At 35.3% G+C, this 27,262-nt stretch overlaps 2 protein-coding genes across 3 annotated transcripts; one reads left to right on the forward strand and one right to left on the reverse strand.

The window, feature by feature from the left end:
• Positions 1-7,153: 7,153 nt before the first annotated feature.
• LOC134264443 (N-acetylneuraminate lyase-like) lies at positions 7,154-20,215 on the reverse strand. Of its 2 annotated transcripts, none has more exons than XM_062746752.1 (10): positions 20,098-20,215; positions 14,350-14,414; positions 14,142-14,212; positions 13,955-14,042; positions 13,465-13,519; positions 13,158-13,233; positions 10,527-10,619; positions 9,110-9,249; positions 8,056-8,227; positions 7,154-7,446 (listed from the first exon to the last, which is right to left on the reverse strand). In XM_062746752.1, the coding sequence occupies exons 1-10, from the start codon at positions 20,098-20,100 to the stop codon at positions 7,271-7,273; spliced, it is 939 nt and encodes a 312-aa protein (XP_062602736.1). In that variant the 5' UTR covers positions 20,101-20,215; the 3' UTR covers positions 7,154-7,270. The 2 variants fall into 2 exon arrangements, with proteins under 2 accessions (XP_062602736.1, XP_062602728.1); XM_062746744.1 differs by lacking the exon at positions 20,098-20,215 and adding an exon at positions 15,151-15,266.
• On the forward strand, positions 20,184-21,090 carry LOC134264457 (von Willebrand factor C domain-containing protein 2-like). Its single transcript, XM_062746762.1, has 2 exons — positions 20,184-20,451; positions 20,859-21,090. Exons 1-2 carry the CDS (start codon positions 20,184-20,186, stop codon positions 21,011-21,013), a joined length of 423 nt encoding a protein of 140 aa, XP_062602746.1. The 3' UTR covers positions 21,014-21,090.
• Positions 21,091-27,262: the final 6,172 nt, after the last annotated feature.

The following is a 27,262-nucleotide window of genomic DNA, read 5'->3' on the forward strand; positions in this document are numbered from 1 at the left end:
AATTATAAATACATACCTCAGGTCCTTCCAATGTTGCAAAGTGACCCTACACGTGGACACATGGGAGTGAACCGCACTTAAGCTTAAGTCAGACAGAGGTTTTACTTGGTTGGCAATAAACAATCCGTTGCAAAATTTTGTCTGGAATGTCAACCCTGTCAATCAAGCAATCCACCAACCCGCACTCCTAAGGCTCTAATGAAACAATATATTGTTCGTGCTCCTCTGGTGAAGAGTTGCTCTGGATATTGTAGGTCCCTTGAACAGAACTAGAGGAAAGTCATATATATTAGTCATTGTCGATTATTTTACTAGATGGACTGAGGCTTTTGTGCTTCCAAATATTAAAGCACAAACAGTTGCAAGAGTATTTCTCAATGAGTTTGTTTGTAGATTTGGTATTCCTCGTCAGGTACAAACTGACCAAGGTACACAATTCGAAGGGAAATTGTTTCAAGAGATGTGCAAAATACTCAGAATTGACAAAACTAGAACAACTCCCTTTCACCCACAGAGTGACGGGCTTGTTGAACGTTTCAACCGGACACTTAAAGCTATGCTTACAAAATATGTGGCATGTACTCAGACAGACTGGGATTTTACTTACATTTTGCAGTATTGGCATATAGATTCTCAATACATGAGAGTTTAGGAACCAGTCCAAGTTTAATGATGCTGGGCAGGGAATCAGAAATGCCTGTGGATCTTTTGTTTGGCAGTCCACCTACAACAGATTCAAAGTATCATTACTCCCCCTGTTCTTTCGTTCAGCATTTACAGGAAACTCTGAGATACATGAAATAGCTCGAAATGAAATGCCTAAAGCTAGTGACATACAGAAACGGCATTTTGATCATAATGCAAAACAAGTGTCCTTTTAAACAGGAGATCCTGTATGAAGAGAGGCCTCTTCACCCAAAATTAACTGAAACGGAGGGACCCTATACTATCATTCAGAAACTGGGTGATCTTGTGTACAAGATAGAAAGCAAGACCAACGATGTTAAAATTGTTCACCATAACTTTCTGATCAGAATGAGACAACAGCTGACTTGACTGAGTGGACATCACATATGATTAATATTTATATATACATTTATCCCGCTTCAGATTGCTGATTGGATAAAAGCTAATCACAAGACGCCCTGAAAATTTCCGTATTACGTCGCCGTTAAGGAGTAATATGAAAATCGCGCACGCGATTGCGTTCGAAGCGTTGCTTTTGTCGATAAAAATTGCAGCTAAGAAACGGTTTACGTAGACAGTTTAGTTAAATTTCTTGTTAGTAAAGATATTTTATGTTGAATCTTATTGGATTAAAACTTAATATTTTCATAATACATGTATGCACAAACATTTTTTATATTGAAAAAGGTCTTCAGCGAGATAAATTCGTAACAGTGTCAGTTAGAGACCTAATGCGGATTCGCCTCGCCCAGTACGGATTTCCATTTCACACCCTGTATGAATCCGTATTAGGTCACTAACTGACTGTGTAACTAATAATATTTTTACCTTGTTATAATTATGTAACAAAGACAAGTCCTTATACCTTTATAACAGTGACTTCAATATATCAATCTACAAGACCATTTACATGCCGGATAGATGGGTGCCTCACGAAATTCGATTCTCGGCAACAGTTCGACAGACATAGGAAGGACAAACATGGGCCATGGAGTCTTGTCCACACTGCCGGTACATTGTACCGAGCGGTCGTCTTTACCTGATGAGAAACCACCTCGAAATATGGTACACAGAATCAAGGAACACAGGCCTAGGACCTCTTCATCAGCTTCTCCACACAGATCCCACTCTGAAGACGGGGACAAAGACCCATGAACGCCACTCCGGTTACCCAGTCTGGATGTCTTTCTAGATACCTGCGACATTACAGCTACTGATCAAGATCTGCTTGGATATGCCATCCAGGAGTCGCAGATTTTCGAGCCACCCAGGAAAGTCACAAGGAAGGAGAAATCCAAGTCTTCCCCTGCAGGAGTCCAAGTCACCGTTCCTACCAGTTCACATGTTCCATCTGCGCCCCTCTCTCCACCACCTGTGCCTGCTTGTTCTGTGCCAGTCCCCCCTCCATGTGTCACTCTGTCTTCCACTTCCTGTTTTACTAAGAATTCTACAGTGACTGTAGCCTCGTCTCACCCAGAGCCCACTATTCCAGCTGAGTTGCCTCCCTCGTCCGAGCCTGTTGCTTCTGCATGTGTGCCTGTACCAGCCACGCCGGACTACTACCTGCACCGTCTGGAAAATGTGCCCTTCCCTCGTACAGATAGCGACCCATACTCTTTCCTTGCCGCGGATCCACACTTCTTCTTTGCTGGTGTTCCTTCTTCAATGTTTACTACTGGAGTGGGCCATATTCTGATGGACGCCAGAGAGAAAGCCAGCAAGTGTGCTCACCGTACCTTAGACCATGTGCCGTTAGGATTCGGATCCATTCAGAGGACTGAAAGAGTGACCCTCCCTGACGGAACTAAATATTGGCTCTCTGCTACCTGGACAAAGAACACATTTTATCGTATAACAAAAGAAAAAGGAATTCAAACCAATTCGACGTCATTATCATCTACCACACTTACTTGCGAGGATAAGGGAATTTAGTATACCGCGAAACAGACTTTTAACCTTTGAGGACCAAATCAGGCTAAGTAATGTATAGGTTATTTAATGGATTTAAATATTTTCAAGGGTATTTGTTGTTAGGATTTATAGCAACTGTAAGTATGCTTTGGGAGGGGGTGGATTTTTTTTCAAATATTTTGATTCATCAAAGAAATTATGACCATTTTTATAATCGATCATGTTTAAGTTTTGCTATTTTTAAATGCCTGTATATATATAAATGTTACGTATGAAGATTCATACATTAACATGTTACCTGTTTCTGTTTCTTCATCTGAGTGAAACTTTTATCACGTGCACTGCGAATCTTCATGACTTCATTTGTGTCTTCTTGAAAAGTAAAATAATGTGTGTTATATTGTTACATGCAGTGAGGATATTTTGTCTTATTGCATAGGTGTGTAAGTTATTGTAGTTTTTGTTCGAGGACGAACAGTTTTTTTAGGTGGGGATAATGTGAAATGTTTGTGCTTTGAGACCCCCACCCCCCTTCTTAAATGCTTATGAATACATGAAACAGTTATCATATTTATTTTGTATTTATATTTCAGCATAATATGTACATGCATTCTCTTACAGCAATTATATTTGAACTGTTAGCATTACCCAGTATACTGTAAAACGACGTTCGATAATTCCTATTTGTAACAAACTGAAATTCTTCATTATATTGTAAATAAATCCCCTTGGTTCACCCTTCCGGTAGCTTGTTTAATAATCCTGTGGGGAGCCCTTAAATTCCTTTAGTTCCCATAGTAACATAGCAGCCCTGTGGGGAGCCCCTAGTTTTATTTTAAATAGTAATGTTAAAGCGTGCTCTGTGTAGTACCCGGGAAAACATCAGCCGATAGACGTGTTCGTCTAGTGCTACCAGGGGGCCTGTCCATAGAAAACCACATGGGTCTTGTGACTTATTTTCATGCCTAAAAGTCTCTCTACAGAATGTTACAGAGTATGTAAACTATCGGGTACTGAAATTCTTTATTTGAGAGTAGCCATTTCCATGTTATGGTGTGTGACAGAGACCGTAGCGTGTGAGTGAACTATGGCGGCCCATACGACACATCTCTAAAACCAGTTCTGTGAGTTACTAGTATATCATCGGGCGATGACCCTCGTTGAACATTTCATTATTTGAATTAAAGTCATTATATGAACGAAACATTGTGAAAGTTTGAGAATTATAACTATTGTGAATTTGGAAATAATTCTGGATATTTAGTTTCATTGAAAGACATTTCAAAGTGTTGAGCCTGGAGTTGGACCATTGTCTCTGGAACCCGAGAGGAACCCAGTGTGTCACGCAGCCCTTTTTCAATAAACATTGTTCCGTGCAGCCATACTAAAAGGAAACTGGAAAAATCTATTCTTAAGGATTTCCGCACTTACGGAAGGACCAGGGCGAACGGGACCAATTCATACCAAAGGGACATGCGCACTGACTGACGTGGACCAGGACCAACTAACAAAGACATTTTCAATTTATTTTATTTTTGTACATTTTTCGGTTACTTTTCTTTGTTAAAATTTCTGTTTACTTTGTTCTTTAATTTTGTTATTAAATTTTGTTAAAATTTTAAAGTTCTTCTTTTGATTTTTGTAAGTTCATCAGGGTGTATAACCCACACCCTCACACTATTATTTCATATTAGTTAAATCCTACACTTTCATGTTTGGTAAATGACCAAGTCTACTACGGTGTAAATTATGGACGATACGTATAAATATGGACTTTCACAATTATATCAGTTATTATTATGCATGTTTATTACATTTAACTATCAGTTTATTGTATAATTTGATAGTAATTTACTGCTTTATCGAGCGTCTGCCAACCACGTTGTTTTCCTTTTGGTCATGGCGGTTAGGTTGGGCATAACACGTTTCGTATTTTTCATTGTTTGTTCCACTTCAGCGAGATGGTTGGGATCGTCTGCCATTTTGGTCTACACTTTCCTTTTTGGTAAGGTAAAGCGCATTGCGCTTGTCTGGTAGCTCACCGTAAATAAACATCACCACGGACGCTGAGATTTCAGTTGCGTCTTTGCAGAGCGCCTGCTAGCTTTCTTTCATAGAAATAGTACGTAACTACTGATATTTTTGGTAAATTTATAACCAACAGGCACGTAGCATCGTTTTTGAAAGTGGGGGGGCCAACCAGAGAAAAAAATTTTTTTTTTACTTACTTGACAAGCAAAAAAAAGGGAAAATGCCCAAACTCGAAAATCTTATTTCGGGGGGGGGGGGGGGGGGGGGGTGGAGGAGGAGGGGGGGTCATCATCATGATTCTGATTCATCTGTACACAAAATTTCATTTCAATATGCACTACTTCTGCAAAGAAAATAAACGATACGTTCAAATAATAAGTTTTCTAAGTCCAAGGGGCATAACTCTTTCCATAATGGTCTGATCGTACCAAAAAACATCACTTGCCCTAAATATTCTTATGATAAATCTGTATACGAAATTTCAATTCATATGCAACCTCTGCGAAGAAAATGAACGGAAACTGATGGTGGACAGACAGACAGACAGAGAGACCGACCGACAGAAGCAATGCAATATGCCCTCCCTTCTTCAAAGGGGACCTAATCAACTGCTAAGGTTAATAACACCAAATTGATAACAAGGTTAGCCAAATTTTACTACAATGCCGTGTTCCAACCATGGTCATGTAAAGGCAAGGCTGGTTAAACCCCAGTCACATCTCCAAAATCGACCAACGGCCGACTGTTTTTGAAGCAAAAATTGGATTCTTCGGGTGACAGTCGGCAGTTCATCGGCCGTTCTCTTATCCGATTTTGGCCTTTTTTTTGCCGGCTGACCAAATTTGTGTCCATCGGTCCAAGTAATAATTTTTTCCGCGTCGGTGGCCGATTTCCTCAATTGAAGTTATCCGTCGACCATCCTTTGATCATCGTCCGACCATTGGTGGTCAGTTTTTAAGTCGGTCGTCCGTCATTCGACAATAAGGGTGTCCAAATTTTCGGCCGACGGTTAAAATCAAATTGTAGCTTATGCCTAGGTCACATTTAAGCCGATGGTCGTGCGACTAAATTTTTCTGGTGTCGGCTGAAAGACCATGATCGGCCGATACAGTATCGGGCGACACGGAGCAGTCACATTAATTCCTAGGGGCATTGATGACTTGGACAAATAACACAAAAAAATCTTTTTTTCTTTAGAATTCAGCAATATTTTTTCATAGATCTATATTCAGATAGGTAATGTGAGTAATGTTTGCAAGGCAAAGTTGGAAATGTGTGCAAAATTTTGTATGGAATTGCATAAAAATGACAAATGGTGCATATCTAAGCAGCAAATAATACTTTAGATTTCTTTATATCTTACGGATTAATAATTCATGTTATTTCCGTTCAAAAAATTTATATCAATCCATGCATCAAAAGTTTGTTTGTGTTATGTTTCCTTACTAGGTTAAATATTCACAAGTCGGCCAATCTTCGTCCGATCATCGAGCTCTGAGCTACAGTTTGATTTTAAGCGTCGGCCGAAATTTTAAACACCCTTCTTGTCCAACGACGGACAACCGACTTTATAAACTGACCGCCGATGGTCGGACGATGATCGAAGGCTGGTCGACGGATAACTTCAATCGAAGGAATCGGCCACCGACGCATAAAAAATTATAACTTGGACCGATGGACACAAAATTGGTCGGCCGACAAAAAAAGGGGTCAAAATCGGCCAAGACAACGGCCGATGAGCTGACGACTGTCACCCGAAGAATCCCATTTTTCCTTCAAAACCCGTCGGCCGTTGGTCTTTTTTTGGAAATGTGACTGGGGTTTTAGAGCTCAAAGGTTGGTCGACAGATTGCTTTAATTGAAGAAATCGGTCACCGACGCAGAAAAAATTATAACTTGGACCGATGGACACAAACACAAAAGAAGCCAAAATCGGGCAAGACGACGGCAGATGAACTGCCGACTGTCACCCGAAGAATCCCGTTTTTGCTTCAAAAACCGTCGACCGTTGATCGTTTTTGAAAATGTGACTGGGGTTTAAGGATACATTAAACAAACAAAATTTACATGCATGGATTGATATATATTTTTTGAACGGAAATAACATAAATAATTAATTCGTAAAATATAAAGAAATCTTAAGTATTCTTTGCTGCTAAGATATGCGCCGTTTGTCGTTTTTTATGCAATTCTTTACAAAATTTTTCACACATTTTAAACATTGAGTCCCAGTCTTACAAAATTCTGCCACTTCGCCTTGCAAACATTACTAAAGTCACCTATCTTAATATAGATCTATGAGAAATATTGCAAATTTCCAAAGAAAAAAGATTTTTTGTGATATTTTTCAAAGTCATTGGTGTTCCTAGATCAAATGTGACTGCTCCGTGTCGACCGATCATGTTCTTTCAGCCAACAAGACCAGAAAAATTTGGTCGCCCGATCATCGGCTTAAATGTGACCTAGGCATAAGCCAACTATCTGACATCATGTAATTTTCTTTCGTTGACAATTAAAAAAAGAATGCAGGTTTCATTTTAATTTATTAACTTTAGTCCTAAAAAACTGATACATGTAAGCAACAACATTTGTAAAGAATTACTGACGTTTGTGTACACATATTATACTCAAAAATTCTGAATTATGAAATAACTGCAGCGTTCCATGAAAAGAACCCCAAATCTTCAATTTCTTTCCTGAACTGTTTTGCTTCGCTTTCTGTCATAGCTCTCATCGGTTCGCGTGGAGGTCCCAAATCAATCCCTACAAGTGGCATGAAATATTTCAAAGCTGCCACATTTCCACCCAACAAAGAACCTGGATACAAATAAAAAAGATCAGTGCAGAAAAAGGTGAAGATAACTAAATACAAGATTTCCACAACATATTGTAAAAAGCAAAAATATATGTTGGGGATCTGCTTTCGTTTATTTCTATGTTAACAATTGCTTCAACGAAATTCAATACTGCACGAAAATTTCACAGGATTGTATATGCATGTAGAATATTTTTTTTTTTTTCGAAAGAATGAAACATAATGTCTATGAAACATTCTTAGATTACAAAACAACGAAATTTTATCCTTAAATAACTCTATTAAGTTTTTGAACAATTCTCTTTTAAATACTATTTTTTGTTGCAAAATCTTACTGGATTGATTTGAAATCTTAAATTACTTTAGAATATAAAGTTTGATTGATTGATTGCTTATTGTTACTCCTGTATTTAAAGCTGAGTCAGCAATATTACAGTAAAATTAAGTAACTATCTCTGGCTGGTTTTGGAAATTCTCTCGCGCCCCTTAGGCCAGTGAGCCTTCCATTCTTTCGAAAACCAGAAAAAAAGATTAACGTTCGAAGGGGGCCATAACCATTGAAATGGGAATCACATTTAAAGTCCTTTCCGACGGACATTTAATTAATTTACCATATTTGTACATGACCCTGCAGAGCCGCTGCCCACGTATTTGTTCCTCTCGGGCTTTTTGAAGGTCTCCGTTTTTGATATATTCTATCATTCTTTGAAACACCAGTGGCATGAAGTTGTGAGTGCTGCCAACAGCCCCATGAGCTCCCGTCACCAATCCCGCCATAAGTTGCTGAACAATTGAAATTTAGTTTTAATATTTGACATAATGTGCAAAGCTAAAAGCATAAGTTTTAATGAATACCATAATGAAATAATTTTTTTTCAAGACTTTTGAGTTTTATTACCAGTTTTACTTATAAATTTAGGACATGTTTCACACCTCGAACAATAAATGATATGGAGATAACGAGCAGTATTCAATATCAAATTAAAATGATCATGATAAAATAACCAAAGAAATCAGTTGAAGAAGAAAACAAGAACTAGAAGAGTTTAATTGCTCGTGTGAAACATGTACTTAACATGTTTTCAAACTTAAACTCTTCAACCTTCAAACATATTGAAATGACACCACCTGCCGTTGGAGGGCTGCAAATGTAGACTATACTTGGCTCGTTGAGCGCAGTGCAGAATCTAAGTACCGACACCTATTGGAACAGGAGTCACTAGCGTGATGCAGTGCTCAGAGCGTCTGCTGTAGGATCGTGCGTTCGAATAATGTACGGATCGTTGATAGTCCTTCGAATGAGACCGTAAAAACCGAGGTCCTGTACATGTGTCGCAGTAGCACAAAAAGATCAAATCAATGGTATTGTTGCCAATTATAAATCTTGAATTTGCATCCCTCTACCTTCAAGTGGTGGTGTCTCAATATGAGCGTTAAACAAAAAAAAACAACAAATTAATCCTTGGCGATTTGTGACTGAATGGTCAGGCAGGCACTTTTTATAGCTGATCACTGATTTTTCTGACACCAATCAAGATAATCAAGCAAGACGTTCTGTGTATACATTTGTAATTAATTTGTTATCGTATCTTTTAAAAAATAATTAAAGTTTGAAAATGCCTTTGTGCAGTCATAAATCCTTTTTGTCCTGTACATCTAACATACCTCGTCGCACCCATACACAACGTTAACATTTTCTTGGAACACACAACCTATCATGTCGACCAAATCTTTAGATGAAAATTTGATCCCAGCTAAATTAGGAATTTTCTCTTTTGCTTTACGTATGAAATCTTCCATGTTAACTGAAAAGAAGGTCGTTTATTTATTTAGTTATTTTGTCAAAATTATCATACATTGGTTGAAAAACCACTACAACACTTTATATTATTACAAGAGGTCCACTGGCCTTGTAGGTCACCTGAGCATCATGTTAGAACTTTCCAAAAATTTAATTTGGTTCGTGTTTTCAACTAAAGGCCATGGATATCACAAGTTTGAAGAGGCACAATTGCTCATCATATCGTTACACTTGACATGCTTAGTTTGATTACTTAATACCCATAGGCAGAGTTGGGAACAAAAAATTAATTTCAACTAATCAGCAATAATCAGTAGTTCCCTCGCCCCACCGGAAGCCCTGGCCCTGTGGCCACACATTTCACAATTTTGGAAAAGGCACCAAAAGCCATCGTATGTATGTATGTAATCTAGGTTGTTTAATATCCAGGAACAGGGGAGAAGATTTTCGAAGAGCATTTTCACTATATAATCAATAGAGCCCCGCCCTAACACCTGAACCCCTGACCCTGGGGCCTTGAAATTCAACATTTTTGAAGAGCTAAACACCATTACTCATCACAACGATGTATGTAGTTTGTTTAATATCCAGTAGCATTACACCTGCCCTAACACCAGAACAATTTTCCAAGAGGCATCCTTGCTCATCACAATTATGTATGTAGTTAGTTTGTGTTGTGCCCAGGAGCAGAGAAGTTTTTCAAAGAATAAATTCATATTTACTATATAGTCAGTGGAGCCCCGACCTCACACCAGTGCCCTTGATCCTGGGGCGAAGAAATTCACAATTTTTGAAAGAGAAACCCTTGCTCATCATAATTATACATTAAGTTTGTTTTATACCTCTGAGTAGAAAAGAAAAATTTTTAAGGAAATACTGCACTTTCACTACATAGTCTATACAGCCCCGCCCTATCACCAGAAATTCTGTTAGAGGACTCAATGCTCATTACAATTAGCCAACAGTTTGACTGACTGCTTGGTGTTTAGGAGTAAATAAGATATATAAAGATTGAATAAATTTTAAAGATTTTGGACTCATCCCTCATGCCCGGAGGGAATGGGTGCAAGGTACAAATTTCACATTTTGTTCTCATTCATATATGCTGAAATTGGTTGAAATTAGTTCACTGGTTCAAGAGAAGTACTGAAGATGTTTTAAAAAAATACGAACGAGAAATGACACACGGCGCCGGACGAAAAGAGATAGCAATAGGTGACCTGAGTGACTCAGGTGACCTAAACAGAAGAAAAAAACAGTCCATTATAAGAAGTGACTTACACTCTACACCAGTCATTATAGGTAAATGGTAGTAATAAAACGGAAGATGAGGCGCAACATCCGCTATGGCTTTGCAGTGTTCTATCAGAGTGTCTGAAAAATGAAATCTATATAAATGCTTTCTTTCATTTCTTTTTTCGTGTTTGTTCATTTTTATTTACATAAAACCCATTAACTACATGTACATTAATTTAATGCAATTTAAGGTACTCCGATCCTCAACCAGGAAGGATAACTCTTTAATTTAAAATTTAATTCAAAAAGTCTAAAAATGAAGCTTGAATATCAACTCTTTCCATGCAACGATTTTTATTTTATACCTCTCAATGTGCTTCAAAGTTCTTTGAAGTTCTCAGAAAGGTCCTATAAAAAGTCGAGATTTTTACCCCATAAAAGTGTTTTTGAATGACATATTTGAAGAAATTTGGGTTCGTTTTTATCTTATCACAATTGTTTATTATTATGATATGAAATTAGAAGAGATTTATGGTGTTTTGCAATGATAGGAAAATCTTTATACAGCTGTGCATTGCAAAATCATCAAAGTATATACAAGAAATTCAAGTACCTTAGAATGTATAAATATTATGCAATTTCTTTAAAAGCCTGGATACCTATGATTTCTAAAATGTGTTTGTTGAGCAAACTTGAATTGGAAAATGCATCTATATTATTAATTAGTAGGTTTTTTTCTTTGCATTTCCTGAAAATTTATTTGAGATTTACCAATTTCCCTATATAATATGATTAACATTTAAGGTGAAGTTTGAAGAATTATCGTGGGTGAATAACACGTTTCTTTGAGAATTCAGAGACATTTTGTAAGCATTTTCAATTAGCCAATGCCTGATTTTCAGAACCTGAGGATCAGAGTACCTTAAGTATGAGATAGAGGTACTGTAAGCAATGAGCTCACTAAATCATGCCCCTGTTTCCCATATGGTTATAATGGCAACGTCCATGTTTTGCTCTGGGGGACCGATATAAGTGTCAGATCAAAGAGTAAAATAGGTGTACAATGGTATTACGAGGGTTGATCCAAAAGTAATGTCACAGTCTCCATATCTTTTATATTTGGCGTCATATTATCAAATATTATATACCAAAAGATGCACAAATATAAATTTTATTAAACTTTAATTTCTCATTCAATAGTGTTTAACTGAATTTATTTTATAGATGTTTAAAACATATAAGATAGGGGGTGTCGCCGCGTCAAAACCGAACGTCACAAATTCAAGTGTACTTTTTTTTAGCATGAAAAAGACAATTAAAAAGCATCTTTTAAAAGTGCCTAAACGCAAAATACTTTAAAAGACAAAAATTACATCATTTTATAGTCTTAAATTGAAAATTATATGACATCACTGCTATTTTTTTTTTTATGAAAAACATCGTTGATTTATTCCGGTGCATTGAAAAAAGGAAATGTCAAAATGGACAAAAAAGCCAAAACAAACTGTAATGCATTTTTGTTTCAAAATGGAGAAATCGCCAGTAGAGACAGACTCTGTGTTGATTTTTCAGACTCACAGGGGAAAGAATATATTAAATAAGAGACTTGTTTAGATTGTTTCAGCGATTTTCGGTGGGTGATGGGTCATGATGGGTCAGTAAATGCTCAGCAGATGACAAGAAAACCGAAAGATGGGAGGGAGGACGGAAATGTTCAATGGTGTGTGACGTTGTCAAAAAGACAAACGGATAGAGCGATATATGTGAAATTCTAAGTTGGTCTTTTACTACTGTTCAATGAATTTTGACAGAATTAATTATGAAAAGAGTGAGTAAACGATGGGTACTAAGGGTAGGAAAAAGAAATTTGCGAACGTGTTCGTGGATATCAAATCTCAAATATTTTTAATGAAACGAAGGGAAGCGTTTAAATGTATGACGGCGCGTATCCGTCATATGACGTTATTTAGCTGCGGCGACTACCATAATCGCACGTTGTATATAATCCGATGTTTTGAAAAGTTTAAAACATGTTGAATTGAAATTTTCAGGTTTGATTTGAAATAAATGTAGCTTTCATCATTTTTAATTTTGTTGTTTTACGTCGACGGATAGCGATTTTATCGAAGTTGTGACATTACTTTTGGATCAACCCTCGTACGTAATAAAGAATCTGTGAAATGAAACAAGTGGAGATAACGAACAGTATTCAAGATCAAAAGTCCATGAAACAATACAAAATAGGAGCAGAACAAACAAAGACCTCCAAAACATCAGAGGTGGGATCAGGTGCCATGGAGGAGAGAGTATCCTCTGTATTCTTATATCATTGATTTTATTCAGTGGTATACAAGAAGCTGCGGATGAGAGATGAGTACCCTTCAATATTATAGAAAAAATGGCCGTAGCCATGTTTTGCTCTGGGAAACCCAAAATATGTGTCCAAAAAGTAAAATATGAGGTGCACAATGGCACTATATCACAAAGATTCAGTGAAAGTCTCATTAAATTTCATTCAGTGATAAAAGAGGAGTTGCGGATAAGAGATGGGTACCTCAAAGCTTAACAGACGAACGGGCATCCCGATCACTATATACCCTCCCGCTTTTCAAGCGAGGGGTGTAATGAATGCTGTAAATTGTTTTAGTATTTATGTATCTTTCCACTCTGGCATACCTATACTTTGAGGTTTGAAGAACAGCGGTGGCAGGGATGCCAATGCGTCGGCTCCAGCTTCCTCCGCATGTTTTGCCTGCAATTATTAAACTTTGTCAGTAATTATTATCTTACACATATATGTATGAATTTATATGTATTATATGAACTAGGAAAGAATTCCCTAAGTAATAACTTTCATACAATCATTTCGAAAAATATATAATGCTTGTCTAATACAATTAGCCGATATGTATAAAGATGGAAATATTCTTTCAACTTTAACTTCAATATAATATTACTTCGAGGTGATGTTGTAGATACGTACTAGTTCTTTGCTTTCTCTAACGTTGAGAACTCCAACATGAGCAACAATTTTAATCCTAATTAAGAAAAAGAAAAGAGTTTAGATGAAGAGTGAGTTTAGAAAGAAACTTTGATGATGAAAATAACTCATGTTTAACACATACATGTATGTCTCTAATATTATTTTTTTATTTGAACAATATTATTTATTCAGCATATACTGAAAAGATAGGCAACAGGCTTCAAGCCTATTAATACCCTCTCTATAACTTTTTTTCTGTAGAACTACCACCTCAACGTGTCAAATAAGCCATTTAGAAGAGAGAAGTAGGTTTAAACACAGTGACGTATCAAAATGTTTATGTCTTACATGCTACGCTACATCTTTCGCATTGATATGATGTACTTTCCCGAAACACTTTGAAAAATAAGAGTTGTATCTTCAGGAAACGTTAGACCCATTACAATTCCTACGGTAATGGGTATTACCTCTCTTAACTTTATGTCTTTACCTCCTCTTAGAAACCCGGATCCACTCCTCAAGAATTCTTTTCCTTTCGTCTTTTGTTAAAGATTTGCCTTCACCAGTTGTTCCATTTACTTTTTGAGAAGACACGGACATTTTAAATTCAGTAGGTTAAAATATCTGATTTTATGTTTTCACATAAATCAAAAGTACAGAAATAGTTCTAAAAATACCATAAATGGCTTTAAGGTTGTTCTTTATTAAGTATTCACAATATGGACCAATTTTAGATAACTCGAGTTCTCTGGAAAGAGAAAGAAACGTAAAAAATTGTATATATTTATATGTTATATGAAATTCGACTTGGAAAACATTCTCAACTATCAATTAAACTTAGTGTAAACAATTGACAACTCAGTCAAACAGAACCAATATAATTACCCATTCTGGTCAAAGGGAGTAAATACAGCTGGAACAAGTCCTTCTAGCCAAAAGTCTGCTGTGTTCTAGAAAGAGTAAATATGCTATGAAATTACTTGCCCCATCCTTTGGATTTCATGTCAAATGAGAAAACACTACTGCATTTTGTGCTTTTAGGCTTTCTGGAGCCAAAAACTTGATTTTTCCTCATAACAATTTGTCTGTAAACTTTTAAAACATTTTATACATATATTATATAGAATCTTAGCTCCACCCAGTCAAAGTTACGGGCAAGGTTAAAGTCTCTGCAGATAGACAGACGGACGGACAGGGAAAAAAACTATACCACTGAATCTTTGATTACGAGGGCATAAAATAATCTAAGTGTGAGCAGTCTTAGGTAGTGTAGACTTAAGTTAATTCAGATCAAGACTTCCAAAGCAAGACTACAGCCACAATGGGTAAACAAATTTTTACATTGTAAAATTAATGGAAAAATCATTCAAAATTTTCTCAAGAACAAATTTTAAATCATGATCAGTCATATTGATAATGTGCTTTGAATACGAAAAAGGCCTCACAATTTTAACTGTCCGGCTGTTTTCGACCCTTCTATGACTTAAATAGTTCAATAGAAGTTAAAGATAGGAACAGTGTTCCGTATATCTTTATGTTTGAAAATATATTTCCTTGAATGTTAATCTATATGTAACATCTCATACTTCAAATGACAATGTTAACAAACAAATTTGTAAATACTGCATGTGTTTGTCTCTTATGACGATTCAGCAGGAAAACAGAAATTACGATACATTAACTTACCTTCGCCATGGTCCCTTATCTAACTTTATATCTCTGTACACTGAACAGATAACATTAGATAGCAACTCTACACATCAAGGTGTCTAGAAGTTATGGTGGCATAATTCTGCTCCCCTACATGCAAGATAAATTATGTTATCATGCAAGAAAATTATGTCAAGATGCAAGAAAATTACGTCAACCTGCAAGATAATTATGTTGACATGCAAGTTACAAATCTTTGAAGGGGGTGTCCGGCCACCTTTAGTTCAATGAGAACAAAATATAAACATTTCTTAAAATGACTAAAATACATTATATTTTGATCATAGTTCAAGTCCTCATGATAAAGATACTATTAATATGCATAACTGAATGCATGTTTTGTATATATAATCTATACTTTTGCAGAAAAATGCTTTTGATGTGCTCTTTAGAACTGCACAGCTACAGAATTCAGCATAGCCTTAAAAAATCCACACAAAAGTGTGCATTAATGTTCTCTCTACAACCATTAGTTGAGAAAAATTCTAAATTTTGCACTTCTAAATGGTAATTTCAAGTTCAAAACAAGGTACTGTTGTTTTCAAAACGAGTGTAAAGAACCATGAAAGTAGTTCACAGACCTCTTCTTAATATGGAGGTACATAATTATCTTTAAAATGTAGAAGAGAATTACAGTTGGAAAATGTTTCAAATAATATGAACACTTTTAAAAGGGGAATTGTGTTATATTGTAACATCGAACAGTTTTATAAAGTGTACGTGTTGATATAAATGAAAATTCTCAACTCTTTGATTCCAGGCAAGAAGAAATGAGCACTATCATAGTTATGAATTAAGAATTTGTCAGTCTGACACGGATAACTTATTTTATCAACCAAAATTTTGATTATCACCAATGAAACACAAAGAAAATTAGACACATAAAATCGATATGAATGACCTTGTTTTAGTATATACTACTGACTATACTGTATCAAATAAACATTTATAATTTTTATCACATCGGAGCACCATTTCAAAAGGAATGAAATCATTCAGAGTGGGTTAGGAGATGTACTGAATAAAAAACTTTTTTTTTATTTGCCCATGTTGTCAAAATTACAATTTTTCAGAGAAAAGAAAAAAATTAACATAATTAAATATTTTAGAGCATCTTTAAAATAATGTTTGGTGGTCCTCCCAACTCCGGGAAAAATTATTGGGTCCGTATTTATATGTGAGAAATTTTTTTTCCTAAAAATTTAAACATATTTGTTTACGAAAATGAAAAAAAAAAATCGTGTAATGGGATTTAAAAAAAAAAAGAGTCGGACCATTTCTAGTCAGTAGGTCGGAAGAGAGGGCAATCAAACATTTATTTGAAAAGGTGATCTTAACAAAATAAGGCTAGTACATGTTCCATCACATACTTAGTGACGCAAAATTTTTGAATCTTCGGCACTATTTTGAAAAACAAACATAGGATTTCGAGGTGGGGGTGGGGGATAGCCTTCCACTTTTTTCTCTCTTTTGCGAAGATAGACATAGCATAGGCAATGGACCTTTCTTTGCAAACACTATTCTCTGAGACATGATGTGTTTTATGTCTAAAACATTACTCCATACAATGTGTGGACCATCGCAAACAATCTCTAATTTTTGTGAGGTGCCTGAAGGAAATCGTATAACTGACTAATTTTTTTATCTAACTGCTGAACAAAATTGGCATATGTACCAAATTTTCGAATGTAATACATGTAATTACAATGTAATTTTCATGCACCGCATATTGTTTAACATTTTCAAATTAAAAAGCTAACCATTCTTCTTGCAGAGCCCCCATTTGAAAATAATCTATCGCTACAGAAAAGAGATCCGCCGTATACACATATGTATAGGACATTTTTTTTTATCTTTTTCTTGAGTTTTAAAGGAATCAACATATTATCAAGACATGTTCCATGGAAAACTAAATATAATCATGGTAAAAATGCATCTATCCACAGAAGATATATATACATGCCAGCCACGTACTCAGTGGAATTTTATGAACGAGGAAACTCGAGCGCTAAACAGAACAGTTTTTCCCGATTTGCTGGAATGGGGTTAAAATCGCGTTTTTTCATTAATCAAACGATGCGATGCAACAAATAAAAGTAGTAAGTTATAGAACCTAAGGATTATTAATAAGTAATTTCTTAATTTGTTATGGTCGCATTTATTCTAAAATCAATGTTATTTGAACTATGTGTGACAGAGGAATGGCGGACGTAAGGAACACATGGCCTCAGGAAGACACCCATATGGAAAATCAAATGTTCAAGAATAATGGATAAGGATAAGAAATTAGCGAAACAAATAGTTGTAGCCATATTATCAATGAACCGAACTGACATCATTTTCAATGCATTTTTCATCTCGTAAATGCTGTAGCTGCGCAGTTCTAACATAATTAATTTTCTCCTAATTAAAACAAAATAAACTTAATGATTTACTAATTTTGGTCTCTAACAGTAGGTAATGAGTGCATTAGCACTTTGAGTAACTTAGGGCTAGTTTTGTAGAGTTTTAAGCGCATTCTTGGTATTTCTTATTTCACACCAGACTAGATCCAATATGGCTTGTACATCCCGCTTAAGAGAATCTTATTTTAAAATGGGTAAAATTCTGTACTGACGATCGTATCTGTAGATGCAAGATGCATCATAATTATGACAAGATGCGGGTTACTTATGTTGACTTGCGAGGTAATTATGTAAACATGTAAGATATTTATATTAACATGCAAGATATTTATATTCACATGCAAGATAATTATTATGTTAACATGCTACTTATGTATGACAACATGCGACTTATTTATGTCAACATGCGAGTTATATATTTACATAAGATATTTATGTCAACATGCAAGGTAATAATGCATATCAACATACATATCTTGCATGTGAACATAATTATCTTGCATGTTGACATAAATTAGTCGCATTTTGAAATAAATAAGTTGCATGTTGACATAATTATCTTGCATGTTGACATGATAGTTGCATGTCTACATAATTATCTTGCATGTTGACATAAAAAAGTTGCATGTCTACATAATTATCTTGCATGTTGACATAAATAAGTTGCATGTCTACATAATTATCTTGCATGTTGACATAAATAAGTCGCATGTCTACATAATTACGTATGTTTCATCTTGCAACTTCAACATCAGATATATGTACAAGAGTTAGAAAGTAAATTTAACCATATTTAAGTTATATTTTCTCATAAGATTGGTAACTTGCATGTCAACATGATTATGTTGCATGTTAACATAATTTATCTTACATATGTAGGAAATATTCATTGAAAGGTTGCTTGGCCCCCCAACTTTTGGTGATGTAAGAAAAATGTATTTAAACAAGAGGCCCACGGGCCTTATAGGTCACCTGAGAACTGTGTAACAACTTTCAAACAATTAAATTTGGTTCGTGTTTTAAACCAGAGGTCATAAAATTCACAATTTTGAAAGAGGCACCATTGCTTATCATAATTATTAACTTAGCATGCTTACTCTATTTACTTAATACCCAATAGATCAGAGTAACAAAGAGAAAATACATTTCCACTTTATACCCAATTGTGCACCTCATCGCAAAGGAACTACTGACCCAGGGGCCACATAGTTCAAAATTTTGCAAATTTTATCATAAAATAGTTGATTAATAACAAAGAACTGATTTCAAAGCATTAATTTATTTTCAGACTATGTGACCCCCCCCCCCCTCTGACCCAGGGGGCATAAAAAACATTTTGCTAGATGCACCTTTGTTCATCATAAATATATATAGACTTGGATCATTGGCATCAAACTCAGAAGCAAAGGAAAATATTTTCAAAGAATTAATGTATTTTACTATTTAATCAATAGAGCCCCGCCCTAACACCAGAACCCCTAATCCTGGGGCCATAAAACTCACAATTTTGGAAGAGGCAATCTTGCTCATCATAACGATTAGCTTAGTTTATTTAATACCTAGAAGCAGAGAAGAAGATTTTCAAAGAAATAATGCATTTTCACTATATAATCAATAAAGCCCCGCCCTAGCACCAGAACCCCTGACCCTGGGGCCATAAAATTCATAATTTTTGGAGAGGCACTCTTGCTTATCATAACTATGTGCTTATTTAGTTTAATTAATACTCAGATGCAGAGAAGAAGATTTTCAAAGAATAAATGCATTTTCACTATATAATCAATAAAGCCCTGCCCTACCACCAGAACCCCGGACCCTGGGGCAATGAATTTCACAATTTTGGTAGAAGACTCAATGCTCATTACATTCATGCCAACAGTTTGCCTGCTTGATGTCCAGAAGTAAAGAAGAAGATTTTTAAAGATTGCAATAATTTTAGTGGTTTCGGCCGCACCCCTTAGGCCCCAGAGAGGTGGGGAGCATGAAATTCACAATTTTTGTTCCCCTTCACCCATAGATGCTGTATACCAATTTGGTTGAAATTGGTTCAGTGGTTTCAGAGAGCTGAAAATATTTAAATGTTAACACACGACGGACGACGTCGGACGAAAACAGATATTGGTACTGGAAAAAGTTAACATTGAAAAAAGTCGGGCACTTAAACAGTGATACAGAGCTGACACTGAATGATAAGTGGACAACAAATAGTGAATTTTTATATTATGACAAGAATTTTTGACCTGATATTATTCAAATGCGATGAGGCGAACACATTATCACATCACGTTATGATCATTTAATTATACCTTTAAAAGAGTTCATTTAATGTAAAGATATCATCACTGATATCTTATTCTAGAGTCGTAAAGATTCGACAAAATGCAATGAAAGTGATCTGACGTAAAAAAAAACCCCTATGATTGAAAATTATTTAGACTGAAACTTTCCCTTGATCTCGCGCTGAACATACTAGTAGTAATCCAAAGTAGTAGATGGAATCGTCGGGAGTAGTACAGACCATATCTTGGCGGTTATCTCCACGATTACACCTTTTGAAGATAAGGTTCGTAAATCCTTAAACCAATCACTCAGGTTTGAAGGAAGATGCATCAAATAATTGCCTCTGTTTGCCTTCTGGCGTCGGTTTTCCTGGTGTGCCAAAGTCAAGATTTACCCGTACTTGCAACCGCTGCCTCGGGCTGTCTTTATCACGGAAATTACTACCCTATTGGGCCATTCAAACCCTCTGCATGTGAACCTTGTCATTGTACGTCCTCTGGCCAAGCATACTGTGCCATTGTGGACTGCTTTTTCGGTGGCTGTGTCGATGCTGTTCATGATCCGGACCATTGCTGCCCTGTATGTCCAAATGGTGAGATGACCTTACTTGCTCGAGTTTAACAGAGAATTTGATAGAAAAAAATACAAAAAGAAAAATTAGCAAAAACGCGTGATACAGGGGTATGTTTGTTATAAACATAGTTCAATTTTTCACATAAAGTTTGTCATAACAGAATTGGTAAGAATTATCTATGCATAAAGTATGCATGTTTAAACAAAAACTTGAAAAGGAGTTTGACATGAATGTGTTCTAAGATATACATTTATTTCTGTAAAACAATTCTTATGTATATATAAAATCTACCTTTTGCAAACATCTACTAACACTAAAATACCTTACCATGTATCACACATAATGATACCATAGTATCTGATAAAGATGATTATACGAGTCGTAAAAACGTTATAGATAACATTCATTTTCGTTGGTTTAATTAGGAAGAAACTGCAAGGCTCCAGACGGCACAATAATTAAGCATGGTGATACATATTCTACCGCTGATATGACGTGTCATTGCTCATTCGGGACAAGGGCAGAATGTGCCCTAAAACTAGAGCCAATCAAGATGGTGGACCCGATCCAAGTCAGCTAGACTTGGGAAACCAATAAAAATGCATTTGTTGAATTTATTTGATAAAAACATTTTTAATATTATACAAATATTTTTCAATATTGAATTGTATTTTTGTTTTTGTTTTGAAATACGAGATATGACGTGTTACTGCGATTGAGGACTGTGACTAACTGCTTCTTCAAGTTAGAGTTAATCAAAATTGTGGAACCTAATCCAAACCAATTATTTGAGGCATGGTTAGATATAATTTTTAAGTATACTTATTGGAAAGGGTTAAAAAATGCAATTTTCTGGTTATACATAACATGATGCTCCCTGTGGTTCGATCAGAAATGTTTAATCAAAGTTAAACTGAATGCTGTATGGAAAAATCAACACACATATGAAAGTAAATTGCTTGACAGGTCGCCCTAAAAGGTGCTTAGACATAGATTTGAAGTTATTTCGCGACATTGGACTCAGACAATAACAGAAACACACTTGATCAGATTAACCCCAGTAAAAGGTTTAAGAAGTCTGAAAATACTGAAAAGACTATATTTGTTTTGGCGTGCTTGTCATGGCCATTTAATAATAAATTAGATATAACACAATGAATGCGCCGATCATTATGATAATATGGCAGCATAGGTAAATGAATATAGATAATGAGCAAGAGATATACCATCTTGATCCAAGGAGTCTGGAAAAAACAGTTCCCCCCGGAGACAGCATTCTTTGCAAAATTATGCCCAACAAAGTCAATAGCCACACGCAACTTGAACATTGAAGGTCCGCAAAGCACATCAACAAACTGGTGGATCCGATTCAGGATTCGATCCATGCCATGACGCTGAAACGAGAAATTAAAAGAAACGAAAAAACAACCGGAAAAAAATTATAATGAAAATGTATAAGAAAAATGGCAGAGGTGCTAAAGGGGGATAAAATATAAAATTAAGGGGAGGGAGGGTGGGTTTTGAAAATTTTTTTGCGTCTGCTTCTTTCAAATTACAGATTAAAAAGGAATATTCTAGAAGACATGCGCATACAAGAAATATCAAGAATTTTTTGAGCACCGAGCCCGATGATTTATGAAGTTCAGTGTTAAGAAAGAGTTATCTATCTTTGCATGTAAAACATTAAGCTGCACGAAATAACCAGGTTTATCCATATTGGATAAACCCCATTAATATTTTCTCAATTTTTAGGTCACCTGAGTAAACTCAGGTGACCTATTGCTATCCGTTTTTGTCCGTCGTCGTCCGTCGTCCGTCGTGCGTTAACATTTAAACATTTTTAGCTTCTTCTCTGAAACCACTGAACCAATTTCAACCAAATTTGGCATATAGCATCTATGGGTGAAGGGGAACAAAAATTGTGAATTTGGTGGTCCCCGCTCCCCTGGGGCCTGGGGGAGAGGGCAAAAACCACTAAAAATAGTGCAATCTTTAAAAATCTTCTTCTTTACTCCCGGACATCAAGCAGTCAAACTGTTGGTATGATTGTAATCAGCATTGAGTCCTCTACCAAAATTGTGAAATTCATGGCCCCAGGGTCAGGGGTTCTGGTGTTAGGGCGGGGCTCTATTGATTATATAGTGAAAATGCAGTAAGTCTTTAAAAATCTTCTCTGCTCCTGGGTATTAAATAAACAAATTAAGTTCATAGTTATGATGAGCAAGAGTGGCTCTACCAAATTTATCAATTTTATGGCCCCAGGGTCAGGGGTTCTGGTGTTAGGGCGGGGCTCTATTGATTATATAGTGAAAATGCATTATTTCTTTGAAAATCTTCTTCTCTGTTCCTGAGTATTAAATAAACTAATTAAGCACATAGTTATGATGAGCAAGAGTGTATCTTCATAAATTGTGAATTTTATGGCCCCAGGGTCAGGGGTTCTGGTGTTAGGGTGGGGCTCTATATTGATTATTTATTGAAAATACATTAAATCTTTGAAAATCTTCTCTGCTCCTACGTATTAAATACACTAATTCAGTAAATAATTATGATGAGCAAGAGTGCCTCTACCAAAATTCTGAAATTCATGGCCCCAGGGTCTGGGGTTCTGGTGTTAGGGCGGGGCTCTATTGATTATAGTGAAAATGCATTAAATCTTTGAAAATCTTCTCTGCTCCTAGGTTTTAAATAAACTAACTAAGTACATAGTTATAATGAGCAAGAGTGCCTCTACCAAAATTGTGAATTTTATGGCCCCAGGGTCAGAGGTTCTGGTGTTAGGGCGGGGCTCTATTGATTATATAGTGAAAATGCATTAAATCTTTGAAAATCTTCTTCTCTGCTCATAGGTTTTAAATAAACTAACTAAGTACATAGTTATGTTGAGCAAGAGTGCCTCTTCCAAAATTGTGAATGCCTAAGCATCTAGCTTAAAACATGAAACAAATTCAATCATCTGAAAGTTGTTGCATGATGCTCAGGTGACCTATAAGGCCCGTGGGCCTCTTGTTCTATTTAATAGCACGACTTATAAACATGTATTCACACGAAAATTAAATTAAAATCTTATTTCATCTTGAAATTATGAAAACTTCGACTTTCTGGACGGGTGACATATCCTTACATGTAAATGAAACATACACTGTATGGAGATAACGAACAGTATTCAAGATCAAAAGTCAAAAGGACCCCAAAACATCATAATTTTTTTATTTATAATACTTAAAAGAAAAGTGGCAAATTTGTTGTGTATTAATGAAAAGTATTAAGGTTCATAAACCCTCTGCTCACTCATATAAAATGTTGCTTGAACCTTTGATTCTCCAAAAGAAATGTTTTTATAAGTAAAATGCAAACAATTATAGCGTAGCTTGTGGGGCAAATTGGACAAAAAAAGACTTTAATCTGGGAAATCTTTAAACTGAAGGAATAATAGACATTTATGTCGATAAGAGTTATCTCTCTTATCAGAGTATCAATGAACCTTAAACTACCGTATAAGTGGAAATTTTAGCGAGACGCAAATTTAGCGATTTCTACCTAAAAACTGGTATTTTATTCTTAGTGAGAAGTAATTTTAGCGATTTTAAAATATTAACTAAAGAAGCTATTACAAATAATACGCGATTAATTTTTAGTGATATTCAATTTTAGCGATGTCAGCACCCTCGCTAATAATGCCAAAATTAAATCCTAGCTAAAATTTCTACTTATATGGTATAATCCAGAAATTCAGATTAGAAAATGTTCGAAAGAAAAAGAACCCTCACTAGTATAGTCAGTCCGTGCTTATAGTTGTGTACAAAGTTTAACAAATTGAATGCACCCGTGAAACGTTGACTGTTTTTGTGAACAGGGCACAGTTAGCTTTCTTCATGTTTACGATTCACCAGGTGTGTTCAATTGTTTATTAGGTCTGCACACACCACTGAGCACGAACTGACAATAAACTGCGAGTTTTGCTTTCGAACATTTCTACTCTGAATTTTCTAGATTACTGTTTTACTATTTTTCATCAATACACAACAAAATTGCAACTTTTCTTAAGTTAGTATTAAGGTAGGATTCTTATTTTCTACCTCTCAAAATTTTTGTAGAACAACGAATTTAGTTATAATTTTTACACAATCAAAGACTTGAAAAAAAAAAATCAATATGTTAATTAAATTGATGATAAGGGACTAAAGTTTCAAAATATATCAAATACATATTATTTTTCAAACAAACTAGAACTGTGTTAGCTTTTAAAAAATTTCAAATCTAAGTAAAAATTTGAGCCAAATATCCGTAAAAAGTGTTTTTCCTCTCTTAGTAAACGATCAAAACTTTTTGTTTTTGCATCATTTTGTACCTTTATGTGACAACTTTACCATATGTGAAAATGAGAAAATTTTAAATATAGGAAGCATATAAAAATAGCTAATATATCCTAAAAATTTAAGAAAAGTAGAGAAAATTCGGATAAGTAAATATCCATTTTAGTTAAATTATTTATGTCAGTTTGGTTATAGCATCTTATAGGCCCTGTATGGTAGTATTGTTTTTATGCAAAAAGAAAAGCATTCAATCTTTTTATTGGCAACAGTATTTGTTATTCTTAATGTCCAGGGAAAAGGTAAATTAAATGACCTTGACCTTACCTTGCCCTTAATACAAAACGGTCAAACTTAATCTTACTGATACCATCATGTAGTGATATTGTCTTTTTGATTCTGAGAAAATTTCATTAATTTTTAAATATAAGAAATATAAGAAGAATCCTACCTTAAGAATAAAATTAAAATTTGTGAAAGTTTAAGGATGTGTCAAACCTGTCCAGAAATTCGAAGTTTCAATAACCCTGGATAAACATGAAAGAGTATATAATGCAGATAAAACTGGATTTACAATGGGATCAAAATCTGAAGTTTCACATGTATGGGGGGGGGGGGGGGGGGGGGGCAAGCGATAGTTGCCGTGATGTGCTGTGCAAATGCTGAAGGTACAGTAATTCCTGCATTTTTGCGATTTCTAAGCCCATACCAATCTCCTATGAGTTACTGGCTGGTTCACACAGACATGCGCATGCAGAAGTCACAGAGGATTGGATGAATGCAGAAGCTTTCAGAAAATCTTCATAATTATGCTGTGAGAGAGACCATTTGTTTTATTAATTGGTAGTGGAGGGAGTCATGTTGACATGGAATCCTTTTTCTATGTCCAAATATCATTAGATAGAAATCTATAGGTTAGTAAGAAATGCAACTAACTTGATGCAACCACTGGATGTGGGAGTGAAATTGAAGAAAATGAAGAAGAAAAGCCTTGCAGATGAATTGCCAGACAATTTAATTTCATTAGATTCTATCAGGAAGATGGGATTGAAATGATTGAAAAAAGAAACAAAATGCATTGAGAGAGAGGAAAGCGAAGGAGAAATTTCTTTAATCAAAAGAGAAAGCCAAAAACATTCACACCCAGTCATCCAAAATAAAAGTGAATAAACTATTCATGGGTTTTTTAAAGTCAGATAAGAGGATGCCGAAACCTTCTACTGCAAACATAAATCCATCATCTGCTTCAACGTCTTCCATCTGAAGTATATTTTGTATGTCATACTGATGAGCTTTGACTCCGGATACAGTGTGAGAAGTGTCACTGATCAGCAGTGGGAACATATTTCATGCATTCTAGGTGATCATCCATGGAATATAGATGCAATATCTCTGGAATCTGTTGAATTCATATGTCAAATTTGCACAAATGTCATAAATTAATCATGGTTCAATGTAATTAAAGTTTAAATGATTATGACGACACAGTACACTTGTTTTGTAAGGATTTTTGTATAAAATTCTTAAACTTTTAAAAATATCAATATATATTCATTCTCTCTCTCTCTCTATGCTCCAGAAAAGAGGAGGTGTAGTGGTGATTCCTTGTAGATACTTCAGATTGCTTTAACTATCATCAGGAGCATCTTGAAGGCATGTCAAAAAAAGGAAGTTATTGAGGTGACCACCTTTTGAAAACTTGTTGAAATTGTACATATCATTTGAAAGTAGTGTTTATGATTTTTTTTTTTTTTTTTTTGTTTTTGTTTTTTTTTTTTGTTGTTGAGTTAAAGTCTGTTATTGAATTTGTTCCAGACACAATGTCACGATTGTCTTAAATGTAAGAGAAAGAAAATGTTTCTCGAAAATCTTGTTTACTTCATTTATCATAATTCTTGTACACTCATAATATGCATACTGTACTGTTTTTGAAGGAAGTTGATGGTTCGTTTTCTTTTATTATATATCAACTCTATGTTTTCTTCTTAATTTTATCCACTTTTGTTTTTTATTGAATTTAACGAAGAGACTCTAAATACACGGAAGTGGCTCGCAACACACTAAAAGATGGTCTAAATATAGCCGTCCTCAAGGTCATTGCATTGAAGATGAGCTCGCTTTGTACAGTAAATATATTTACATTTACTCATAAAATCACCTTTCCATCAATACCAAACAACCGGTTATAAACTTGTTAATGAGATCGTTTGCAGCAAGAATGTAAAAGGTGATTCAGAATACCCTAAATGACTGTACTTACATGGTTTTAATGATCATGTCCACTTGTATTTATAACAGATAAACAAAATGAAACAAAATAACCTTATCAGGAAATATAAGTAAACGGAACAGTATTCCAAAAAAAATCCGGACTTTTTGGGACCCTTTCGAAAAGACCTACATTAGAATTTTTTTTCTATATTTTGGTGGGATATTTTATCCTGACCTCATCATGTCAATCTCAACTTCCACAATGTAGTAGTTTTCTCATAAACCTCTGTCAAAACCTAAAATCC

The sequence above is a fragment of the Saccostrea cucullata genome, unplaced genomic scaffold (genome assembly GCF_032062105.1).
Source record: "Saccostrea cucullata isolate Sc308-1 unplaced genomic scaffold, CSIRO_AGI_Scuc_v1 ctg4189, whole genome shotgun sequence".
NCBI lineage: Eukaryota > Metazoa > Mollusca > Bivalvia > Ostreida > Ostreidae > Saccostrea > Saccostrea cuccullata.